Source organism: Suricata suricatta, chromosome 11, assembly GCF_006229205.1.
Source record: "Suricata suricatta isolate VVHF042 chromosome 11, meerkat_22Aug2017_6uvM2_HiC, whole genome shotgun sequence".
NCBI classification, from domain to species: Eukaryota; Metazoa; Chordata; class Mammalia; order Carnivora; family Herpestidae; genus Suricata; species Suricata suricatta.
Window position 1 is genome coordinate 847528 of NC_043710.1, and position 11202 is coordinate 858729.

The following is an 11202-nucleotide window of genomic DNA, read 5'->3' on the forward strand; positions in this document are numbered from 1 at the left end:
CCTGGGCACTAAGTGGCTCCTCGGCCTCGGCCACCACTGCCTGTCAGCCCCAGTGCTGGTGGACAGAGTGGTTCGATGAGGACTACCCCAAGTCTGAGGAGGCGGGGGGGGACGTCGAGTCATACGACAAGATCAGGAGCGCGGGAGGGGCCCTGTGCGAGCAGCCGGAGGGTGTTGAGTGCCAGGCGGAGAACTTCCCTGGCAGGAGCCCTGCGGAGCTGGGCCAGCGCGTGCACTGCGACCCCAGCTTCGGCCTGGTGTGCAGGAACGAGGAGCAGGCGGGCCTCTTCAAGATGTGCTACAACTACAGGATTCGTGCGCTCTGCTGCAGCCGCGACCACTGCGCGGAGCCCACGGCCACGCCCGCCACGGCCACTGGTGTCACCGCCACCGCCGCCGCCACCACCACCGTGCTGCCGACTCAGACGAATCTGCAGAGGACCACAGGACACCCCTCAAGGGGACCCACGCTGGCATCAGCAACGACACCGATCCACGTGGCTCCCACAGTTACAAGAGCAACGGGCAAGGCTGGCACCACCACCATCAGCTCACCGTCCACAGAGAGAACCACGCCAATGGCAGAGACGCCACCGGGAATCCCAGTGACCACCAGCCAGGGCGGGACCAGCTGTCAGCCCCAGTGCGAGTGGACAGACTGGTTTGACGTGGACTTCCCAACCTCAGGGGTCGAGGGCGGGGACATGGAGACCTTCAACAACATCAGGGCCGCGGGGGGCAGGCTGTGCCAGGAGCCTGAGGACGTACAGTGCCGGGCAGAGAGCTATCCTGAGGTCAGCATTGACCAGATCGGGCAGGTGCTCAGCTGCGACCTGCAGACAGGGCTGGTCTGCAAGAACGCAGACCAGAAGGGGCAGTTCAACATGTGCTTTAACTATAACATCCGGGTGCTCTGCTGCTGGCCCTCCCCTCACTGCCCCAGCATCACCGCCCCTGGGGCTCCAACGTCACAGCGGCCGACAGCCACCACCACAGCAGTCCTCAGGACCCAGACCGCTTCCCTCAAGACCACCAAGAATGTCACTGTCCCCACTTCCCAAACAGGTCCATCCTCCCAGGAGACCACCCAGATGGTCACTGTGACGACATCCCAGACCCCGACTTCCTCCCCGAGGACCACCCAGACCCTTCCTTCTTCCCCTGGGACCACCCGGAGGGTCACCTCGGGCCCCTCCAGGGCCGGCTCCACGGCCACATCACCAATGGTCGGGTCAACGGCCTGCAAGCCCCGATGCGCCTGGACAGAGTGGCTGGACGTGACCTACCCGTTGCCAGGGGCCGACGGGGGGGACTATGAGACTTATGACAACCACCGGGCGAGTGGTAGAGCCATCTGCGAGCAGCCCCTCGACCTGGAGTGCCAGGCCCAGCGGCTGCCCCACGTGCCCCTGGAGGCGCTGGGCCAGGTGGTGCAGTGCAGGCTGGACATCGGTCTGGTGTGCCTCAATCGGGAGCAGACCGGCCGCTCCAAGAAGTGCCTCAACTACCGCATCCGCGTGCTCTGCTGTGACGACTACAGCCACTGCCCCAGCACCCGGGCCACCACGACGGCCCGCCAGGGCACCAGCCCGGGGCCGACCCCCACACTGGCCGCCAGCACCACTGCTCCGCCCCCGACGGCCCCCAGTCCTACAGCCTCCAGCACGCGCCATTCCACGGCCACCGCCACCTGCCAGCCCGCCTGCCGCTGGACCGACTGGCTGGACAGTGACCAACCCCTGCCCGGCCGCTACGGGGGCGACATTGAGACCTACTACCACATCGAGGACGCGGGCGGCCAACTCTGCGCGGATCCCGAGGCCATCGAGTGCCAGGCAGTCCTCTTCCCGGACGTGCCCTTGGAGCGGCTGGGCCAGGTGCTACAATGCGACGTGAACTATGGACTCATCTGCAGGAACAACCGCCAGAGATGGGGCCAGAATTGCCTCAACTACCACATCCGCGTGCTCTGCTGTGATGACTACAGCCACTGCCCCTCCACGCCCGCCCCCACCGCCCCAGGGTCCACTGGCACCCGCACCGGCACCAGCACCAGCCCCCGCACCCGCACCACCACCAGCACCCCCACCAGCACCCGCACCAGCACCCGCACCCCCACCAGCACCGGCATCACCCCAGAGCTCACCAGCACCAGCGCCGGGACCACCCCAGTGCCCACCAGCCCCAGGACTAGCACCGGCACCCACACAGGACCAGCATCATCGGGGGTTCCAAGGTTGCGGACCACGGCCACAGAAGCCTCCTCCCCCGGAACCACCCGGAGGGTCACGTTCCCCACCTCCCACACAGGTCCCTCTCCCCCGGAGACCACCCAGAGACTGTCTGTATCCACCACCCAGACCCTTCCTCCCTCTGGCAGGACCACAAAGAGGGTCTCCAGCCCCAGCCCCTCCTCCCCTCCTCCGGGGTTGCCCACGACAACCAGCAAGCCCACCTCAGCCCGTGCACCCACCACGGTCCCTGTGGAGCCCTCCAGCGGCTGGACCAGCCCCTGGCCCCAGCCCAGCGGGCCCCCCTTCAGCAGCAGCACGCCGCTCGCCACGGCCCCTGGGCCCAGCTCCTCCGCACACACGCTGGCCACCTCTTCCTCCACGGGCTGCAGGCCACGGTGCACGTGGACAGACTGGATCGACGAGGACTACCCCATACCGGGCCCCGACGGCGGAGACTTCGAGACCTACGCGGTCTGGCGCTCGGCCGGGCGCACCTTCTGCCACCGCCCCCAGGACATCCAGTGCCGATCAGAGAAGGTGCCGGACGTGCCCCTGGAGGCCGTGGGGCAGGTGGTCCAGTGCAACGTGAGCTTCGGGCTGGTGTGCCGCAACCGCCAGCAGCCGGGGCCCCTGCCCTACTGCCACAACTTCCACGTGCGCCTGCTCTGCTGTGACGACTACAGCCACTGCCCCAGCACCCGGGCCACCACGACGGCCCGCCAGGGCACCAGCCCGGGGCCGACCCCCACACTGGCCGCCAGCACCACCGCTCGGTCCCCGACGGCGCCCAGTCCTACAGCCTCCAGCACGCGCCACTCCACGGCCACCGCCACCTGCCAGCCCGCCTGCCGCTGGACCGACTGGCTGGACAATGACCAGCCCCTGCCCGGCCGCTACGGGGGCGACATTGAGACCTACTACCACATCGAGGACGCGGGCGGCCAGTTCTGCTTGCATCCCGAGGCCATCGAGTGCCAGGCAGTCCTCTTCCCGGACGTGCCCTTGGAGCGGCTGGGCCAGGTGGTGCAGTGCAGGCTGGACATCGGTCTGGTGTGCCTCAATCGGGACCAGACCGGCCGCTCCAAAGAGTGCCTCAACTACCGCATCCGTCTGTTCTGCTGTGATGACTACAGCCACTGCCCCTCCACCACGGCCTCCTCCCCCTCCCTGGAGACAGCCCGTACCCCGGGGACACCCGTCAGGACGGCCACCCCTGTCTCCTGGTTCAGTGGGTCCCCAACGTGGGGCATTCCGAGCTCGTCCGGGTTCCGCAGCACCGGGCCCAGCACAGCCGGGGCCACCTCCAGCACCTGGGTCGGCACCAAGGCCTCCCTGCCGCCTTCCACGGCTGAGGCCACCAGCTCCCCGCTGAGCCAAGCCCAGGGCGCCTCTACAGCCGCCTCTGTGTCCCCGCCTGTCTCCGCGTGGACCCTGTCCACCTCCCCAGTCACCTCCCTGAGGTCTCCAGCAGCTGGCACCACACACTTCACCACCGGCTGCCTCTGCCAGGCCTTCGGGCAGCTCTTCTCTCCTGGTGAGTAATGAAGCCCCTGGGTCTGTCCCACTGTCCTCAGGGCAGTCAGTTCCTAGCTCTCGGTGCCCCTCCCCGTGGGTCCTGACCCTCAGTGCGTGCCGCCCTGTCCCCACTGTCTCTTGAGCTGCCCCGGGGATGTCCACCTTGCTGATTCCCTGCTCCACAGGGGACATCATCTACAACAAGACGGACGGTGCAGGCTGCCACTTCTATGCCATCTGCAATCAGCGCTGTGACGTCGACCGCTTCCAGGGCACCTGCCCTACCTCCTCTTCCTCAGTGTCCTCCACCCCCATGTCCACACCCTCCTTACTTCCTCCCTGCGACCTCCTTGTTCCTCCCCGACAGGTGCGGCTCCTGCCTATGCTTCCTTTTTTGCTGCATGCCTGGGGTTGCGAAGCCCTACCCTGCCTGGGGCTGTGGGTGCCCCCCTCACCCCTCCACGGGGAGTGCTGGAGGAAGGCAGGAAAGGCAGGGGGTGGCCAGGATGCAGGGCAGCTCCACCCGGGGCAGTGCGGGACCTGATTCTGTGGCAGGGCCACGCAGGCAGGTCTTGTGGCTCCAGCCGGTGAGCACCATGCCTGCTGCCTCCCAGGTGAACGAGTCCTGGACCCTGCCCGACTGCACGGTGGCCCGATGTGAGGGCAACAACCGGATGGTTCTGGAGCGGAAGACAGTGGCCAATGTGAGCTGCGTGAATGGGCGCCTGCCGGTCAGAGCGTGGCCGGAGAGCGGGCCATGCCATTTCGAGTGCGAGTGTAAGCTGGGCGGGGTCGGGGGTGTGCGGGGCCCCCACGCATGGAATGGGTTCCTAGACTGGGGGTCGGTGTGCACACGGAAGCAGCAGGGGCCATTGTCCCTGGGGTTTCTGGGCATCTTTCCTGAAGTTGCCGTCTGGGAGCATGTCCGGCCTGGACTCCGTGGGCGGCAGGTTCCGGGAGGAAGTGAGGACCACACACTGGGTCTCAACACCTGGAATGCAGGGAGGGCCCTTCCTGCCTTTTCAACTTTGGGGGCTCCAGGCTTCCCTAGGCTTGTGCCGCGGGCCTCCAGCCATGGCCCTGCCTTCCTGTGGCCACTCCTCTCTCTCTCTTACACGGACACTTATCACTGGGCTAGAGCCACTGGGTAATCCCAGATGGCACCCTCTAAGGTCCTTAACCTAATTAATGACATGAAGACCCTTTCCCCAAATAAGGGTACATTCTCAGGCTCTGGGGACATGTCCTTAGTCCTTTAGGGCCACCATCCAGCCTACTGCACCCATTTTATAAAAAAGACAGCCGAGGCCCAGGGCAGCCAAGTGGCTCCCCCGAGGTGGCAATTCTGGGGTTGCACTGGGTGAGGGGTGCCTGTGTCCCGCAGGCTTGTGCAGCGGCTGGGGGGCCTCTCACTACAACACCTTCGACGGCACCTCCTACTCCTTTGTGGACAACTGCACCCACGTGCTCATGCGGGAGATCCGCCCGCGCCACGGGAACCTCAGCGTCTACGTGCACAACTCCTACTGTGAGGCCCCCTCGGCCACTGCCCAGTGTCCCCGTGCACTCAGCGTCCGCTATAAGTCCACGGAGGTCATCCTCACCACCAGCACCAGTGCCGGCGGGCAGAAGGAGCCCCTGGTGAGTGGCCTGTCCTGCCTCACCGGGGAAGGCAGCGGCCTGGAGGTCAGCCCCCAGATGGGCCTCTGGAAGGGCAAAGGGCATGCCGTGATGTCCCAGGGGCCCGAGCTTGGCCAGCTGGGACTCCAGGATGCCAAGGATTTAGGGCCCCGGCGCCTGGGAGGGAGAGTCCCCAACGCAGGCCCTGCTGCCCCACCACTGATCATGGGTCCCCCACGACATGTCCTCAGATCTTGTTTGACCAAATGCAAGTGAGCCCGGGCTTTGGCAAGAATGGCGTGAGCGTGTCCATGACAGGCACCACCACGATGGGCGTTGACATTCCTGCCACTGGCGTGAGCGTCAGCTTCGATGGGCACATCTTCCAGGTCCGGGTGCCCTACAGCCACTTCAGCCACAACACCGAGGGCCAGTGCGGTGAGTGGGGGCACAGCCACCTCTGCGCAGGTGGGGAGAGGGGCTAGGGCGAGACTGTGACCCTGCTGCCCCACCTCCCCAGGCACCTGTACCAACAGCCAGACGGACGATTGCCGCCAGCCAGACGGCACCATGGCCCCCACCTGCCAAGACATGGCCCATACCTGGCTGGTCCGGGAGAGCAGCGGGGAGGACTGCTGGTTGACCACCCCCCAGCCCCCAGGACCCACCACGTTCACCTCCTCCCCGTGCCCCCCCACACCTGTCTGTGAGCTGATACTGAGCCCGTGAGTCTCCCCTCTGGGTTTGGGGGTCCTGGGGCAGTGCCCTACTCTCTGCCCTAGCCTCTGACTACCCCCACTCACAGGGTCTTCGCAGAATGCCACGGCCTTGTCCCACCGGGCCCGTTCTTCAGCTCCTGCGTCCATGATGGCTGCCACGCCGACCACCAGGCGCCCTGCGAGAGCCTAGAGGCCTACGCAGCACTCTGCCGTGCCCAGGGCGCGTGCAGCAGTTGGCGCAATGCCACCGGCGGGCTGTGCAGTGAGTCAGGTGGCCCCTGGGGGCTCTGGTCTCCTTGGCCCACCTGACACCTGTCTCTATCCCCAGACTTCACCTGTCCATCTGACAAGGTGTACCAGCCATGTGGCCCCGCACAGCCCGCGTCCTGTGACTCTAGGTAAAGGGCACCTGAAAGGTCTGGGGGGCACCACTGAACGGTCTGGGGCTCCCTTCCCCCACCCCGATCTCTGACCCTCCACTCTGGAGTGGCCCTGGGCACCTGGCCAACCCCAGCCCTCCCCCATGCCCTCTGCCCTCCCCCTTTGGACTGCACCTGTGTGGATCGAGGGTCCTAGGAATGCCCTCCTGGCCTTGCAGGAGCCAGAGCGTGGCAGGCGAGGGGCTGGCGGAAGGCTGCTTCTGCCCAGAGGGGCACACCCTCTTCAACAAGCGCACGAACGTGTGTGTGCGTGAGTGCGGTAAGCACACACCGGACTGCCCTGCCCTGAGCTGCAGGGCTGGAGGGGGAGCATCTGGGTGGGAAGACCCCAGCCCAGGACCATCGCTCCTGGGTGCTTGCTCTCCCCGAGGGCGCAATATGGCCATGACACTGAGCTCTCCAGGGGGTTCTGTCCCCAGCAGGAAGAGGCCTCTGCTGGGGGTGGGGGCAGCCAGGACCGCAAGGACATGTCCCGGGGCTGTTGGTCTCTGCTGGCTGGCTCTGGGACCCAGTACCCTCCCCCTTCCTTCTTCTCTTTCAGGCTGTGTGGGACCAGATGGGTTTCCCAAACTTGTGAGTATTCTGCCCCTCAGCCAAGTGCCCCCTTGCCTGAGCAGTGGGAGGGAGACAGCCCATCTCAGGGCACGCTGTGGGGGGCTGGCGTGCGGTACCCCAGTGTGGGCACATCCCTGTCACATGGGCTGCTCCGGAGCCGGCAGCTTTAGCGGGAGGCCAACGGCCGACGTGGCCACACTGAGGGCTGCAGGTAAGAGCCAGGGCACCATCGGGAGTCTCCACGGACCCTGACTGGTCTCTTGCAGCCCGGGGAGCGGTGGGTCAGCAACTGCCAGGACTGCGTGTGCGACAGGGGCTCCCTCTCAGTGCAGTGCACGCCCCTGCTGTGCAAAGTCCAGGGTCGGCCCCTGCAGTGCGGCCAGGAGGGCCTGGTGCCCGTGACCAGGCCTCTGGCTGACAATCCCTGCTGCCTGGAGACGCTGTGCGGTGAGCCCCATGCCCCACTGGCCAGTGGGGGAGGGGGAGGCCTGCAGGGCTGAGGCTGGGCCAGTTGGTGGGCCTCTTGGTGCTTCATTTTTCCACCTAAAGATGAGGCTGGTGGCTTGTGGTATGGCTGGGTACAGTGAGGGGACCCAGCAGGAACCCAGAAGGTTCAGTCCCCAGGGAAAAAAACACGACTGTTGCAAGAAACTCCCTTAGACGGTGAGCGAGCACAGCCAGAGAAGGGGAGCTGCAGGGGTGCCCCTGACAGTGCCCTGACTCTCCCACAGTCTGCAACGTGACCACCTGCCCCCAGAGCCCACCCAAATGTGCACCAGGAGAGGAGCTGCTCCGCACCCAGGAGGAGGGCCTCTGCTGTCCTACCTTCAGCTGTGGTGAGTGAGGTTTGGGGCAGGGGAGCGAGCACCTCCCTCCAACACCTGGGCAGGTGCTCAGCCTCCCTTTCCTTCCAGAACCTAAGCTGTGCACCTACAACGGCACCGCCTATGGGGTAAGAGCTCTGCTGAGGGGGAAGGGTGGCAGGGGGTGGGGCCCTGGGCTTGGCACATCTGCCAGGGGACCTCCACCCCTCATCTGGACAGGCCCAGCTCTGCCTGCAGCCTTCTGCGGAGGAGCAGATAAGCATGGGGGCTCTGGGCCCTTTGAAGCCAAGTGGAGACACGAGGGAGGGGGCACAGGGTGGCACTGTCTGCCGAGGGCCTGGAAGAGCTGTGGGCTGCACCCCTGCCTCTGAGAGCTCAGTTTCAGGGTCTCCCTGGAGCTTCCTCACTGCAGGAGTGCTGGGGCAGGACCATGCCCTCCCAGCCCCCTCCAGCCCCCCCCCCCCACCGCCGGCCTGGCTCCCCTGCCTCCGCCCTGGTCTGTGCCAGGGGGCACAGGCACAATTCTATCTGAAGGAGAAAGAAACCACTTTCTGTGGGCCTTCCCTTCCCCCAGCCCACCCAGCAGCGAGGAAGGGTCCCGGCTCTGGTGCCCCTACCAGTGCCCTCAATGTCCCATCCCCTCACCCCGCCCACTGCAGATTGGTGCAACCTTCCCAGCGGTCATTCCCTGCCACACGTGCACCTGCCTGTCCGTGGACACCCAGCACCCAAAGGTGGAGTGTAAGGTGGACAGCTGCAACACCACCTGCCCCCAGGTACACCCCTCCCGGGAAGACCCAGGTGCGCCTGCCCAGTGGCAGCCCTGGGCGGGGACAGGGCTTCACAGAGGCACAGGTTGCAAAGCAAGTCCCTGGGTCCGTAGAGTATGGATGGGGTTCAGGAGGGCTGGGGAGTGGGGCTGGTGGGGAGGATGTAACCAGCCCTGTCCCTCAGGGCTCCCAGTACCGGACGGTGGACGGGCAGTGCTGTGGGGACTGCGTGCAGACAGCGTGTCTCACGCCGGACGGCTGGCTGATCCAGGTAAGAGGGGGTTCGGTCTCCGCCCCCGCCTTCCCTTCAGCCCCTCTCAGCTCACCAGATTACTCCCTTGCGGGCCTCCACCCTCCCCACTGCATTTCAGCCCAACGAGACCTGGGTCCGCAGCCTCCTGGACAACTGCACGGAGTACCGCTGCGAGGCCAGGAACGGGCTCCACGTACTCACTCCGAGGCCCCTGCCCTGCCCGGACCTGTCGGGCTGCAAGGTGTGTCCCGGGACCGCCGCCCTCCCAGGGGCCCCGCCCACGCCCGTCCCCGGAGGCCCCGCCCATCCACCTCCCGGCCCGCCCCAACCCCTGAGAGCCCCGCCCCCACAGGCCACGCCCGCCGGTTATCGGGCCGCACCTCTCACTACCTTCGGAGCCACGCCACCACCCCGGGAAGCCACACCCACACCCGCCTCCCCGAGGCCCCGCCCACCCGAAGGTCCCGCCCAGTCTCCAGCCCACCCTTGTTTCCCCCACCCCTACAGGGCATCCTACGGAAAACTGGCTGCTGCTACTCCTGTGAGGAAGTGGGTAAGCCGAGGCCCGCCTACCTGCCCCCACCCTCCAGCTCCTCCCAGTCTCTGTCCACTGATTTCTGCCCCCAGCTGCCCCTAGCCCCAGGACCCCACCCCGAGCGTGGGGCTCCGGAGGGTGACGTGGGAGGAGAGGCCCCAGGTCAGGGGAGAGCCCTTCCCGCACCTCCACCGCCCTTTCTCCGTCCGCCCAGACTCCTGCCAAGTCCGAGTCAACAGTACGGTCCTGAGACACCAGGGCTGCGCCACTCAGGCCCCGGTCAACGTCACCTTCTGCGAGGGCTCGTGCCCAGGAGTGTCCAAGTGAGCGAGCCCGGCGCCCCTCCCGAGGGCCCCCTCCCTGCCCAGACCGCCCTGGCTTCTGCCTGGTGTGAGCAAGTGGGCCAAAAGAAGAAAGGATGCAGGGCTGGCTCAAGACCCTGGGGGGGTTTCCTGGAGGAGGAAGGTCCTGTCCAGTCAGCGAATTTGACGAGCTGGTTCCAAGAAGGGAGGGGGCCTGGCGGGGAAGGTCAGAGCTCAGTGCCCCTGAGCACGGTCCCAGGCCAGGTCAGAGAAGCCCCCACTGCTCCGAGGGTGAGCTCAGGGCTGCCCACGAGCGGGCGGCCATCATCTCCAGGCCCCAGAGAAAGCCGGGTGGCTGGGGCTGGGCGAGGCCGGTCCTGAGGGTGGCTGCGCATCCGCAGGTTCTCCATGGAGGCCCAGGCTATGCAGCGCCAGTGCACCTGCTGCCAGGAGACCAGGCTTCACGAGGAGGTGGTGACCATGCAGTGTCCCGATGGGACTGCGGTCCAGCACACCTACACCCAGGTGGACGCGTGCAGCTGTGCCCCATCCTGCAGCCCTGCTCCCGAGGACAGCAGCCCCATCTTCCTGGCCTAGGGACCCACCACTGGCTGTTGCCATTCTGACCCCATTTCCCAAGCACCCTCCCTCCCCACCTGGAGCTAGAACGCACACTGCCCAACAGCAGACAGCCGGGCCAGCCTGCTGCGGGAGCCCGGGCACAACCCCACCCGTGCCCTAGCGAAACCTGCGCCCTGGAGCGTGACGGCGCCGTCGCGGCCTGCTTTGGGGGGGAGCTTCAGGAGGGCCCTTGCCCTCGGAGCCCCTTCAGCGCGTCTTGGCCACCTGCCTGGGTATCAGCGCCGGCCCCTCATCTGAGACCCCAGTGCCTGCTCCATCCAGACACACCTCCTTCTGAGTGTCAGAGGTGTGACCCATAGCAACGTGGGCACCAGCCACCATGCTGCTCCCCCACTGTGGGCCTGCGTGCGCTGCCCCTTGCAGCCCCTGGGAGATTCCTGCTGGCCACCCCCTGCAGCAGAATTCAGGCTGAGGCCTGTCCCCCAAAGGCTGGCTGCGTCCAGGGAGCAGTGTCAGGCAGGCCCATGTCTGGCCCCTCGTGTGGGGTTACCATGGCCGACAGGTGGGGCTGGGGGTTGTCAGAGTTCCCTCTGCTCACCCGGCCCCGATCTTGCAAATAAACACTGAGCATTGCGTCCACTTCTTGGCTCTGGTGTCTCTTCCACCAACTGAGTCCCCTGGGCTTCCCCTCAGTCCGTCGTGGGCCTCACAGAGACCCTCAGGGTGTGTAGCAGCCTCAGGGCTCGGGCCGGACCTGCTGGGAGGGACAGGTGGGGTGAGGGGCAAGGAAGCCCCTCGGGTCAGTCTCGGGCTGTGGGCCACTGGCTGGGTTTCAAACACACGGGATTTATAA

General features: G+C 66.3%; 1 protein-coding gene across 1 annotated transcript in view; it reads left to right on the top strand.

Annotated features, from left to right (window-relative positions):
* Positions 1-10988, top strand: part of MUC5B (mucin 5B, oligomeric mucus/gel-forming) — a 64597-nt gene extending 53609 nt beyond the window's left edge. Inside the window, exons 49-67 of the mRNA XM_029957195.1 lie at positions 14-3768; positions 3935-4116; positions 4364-4549; positions 5115-5390; positions 5621-5807; positions 5890-6094; positions 6175-6350; positions 6417-6486; positions 6687-6787; positions 7070-7101; positions 7350-7530; positions 7815-7919; positions 7998-8035; positions 8567-8683; positions 8862-8948; positions 9049-9171; positions 9438-9483; positions 9680-9788; positions 10169-10988. Of these exons, the coding sequence (XP_029813055.1) occupies positions 14-3768; positions 3935-4116; positions 4364-4549; positions 5115-5390; positions 5621-5807; positions 5890-6094; positions 6175-6350; positions 6417-6486; positions 6687-6787; positions 7070-7101; positions 7350-7530; positions 7815-7919; positions 7998-8035; positions 8567-8683; positions 8862-8948; positions 9049-9171; positions 9438-9483; positions 9680-9788; positions 10169-10364 (6172 nt within the window). The 3' untranslated portion in view covers positions 10365-10988. The remainder of the gene's footprint in view (positions 1-13; positions 3769-3934; positions 4117-4363; positions 4550-5114; positions 5391-5620; positions 5808-5889; positions 6095-6174; positions 6351-6416; positions 6487-6686; positions 6788-7069; positions 7102-7349; positions 7531-7814; positions 7920-7997; positions 8036-8566; positions 8684-8861; positions 8949-9048; positions 9172-9437; positions 9484-9679; positions 9789-10168) is intronic.
* The last annotated feature ends 214 nt before the right edge of the window (positions 10989-11202 follow it).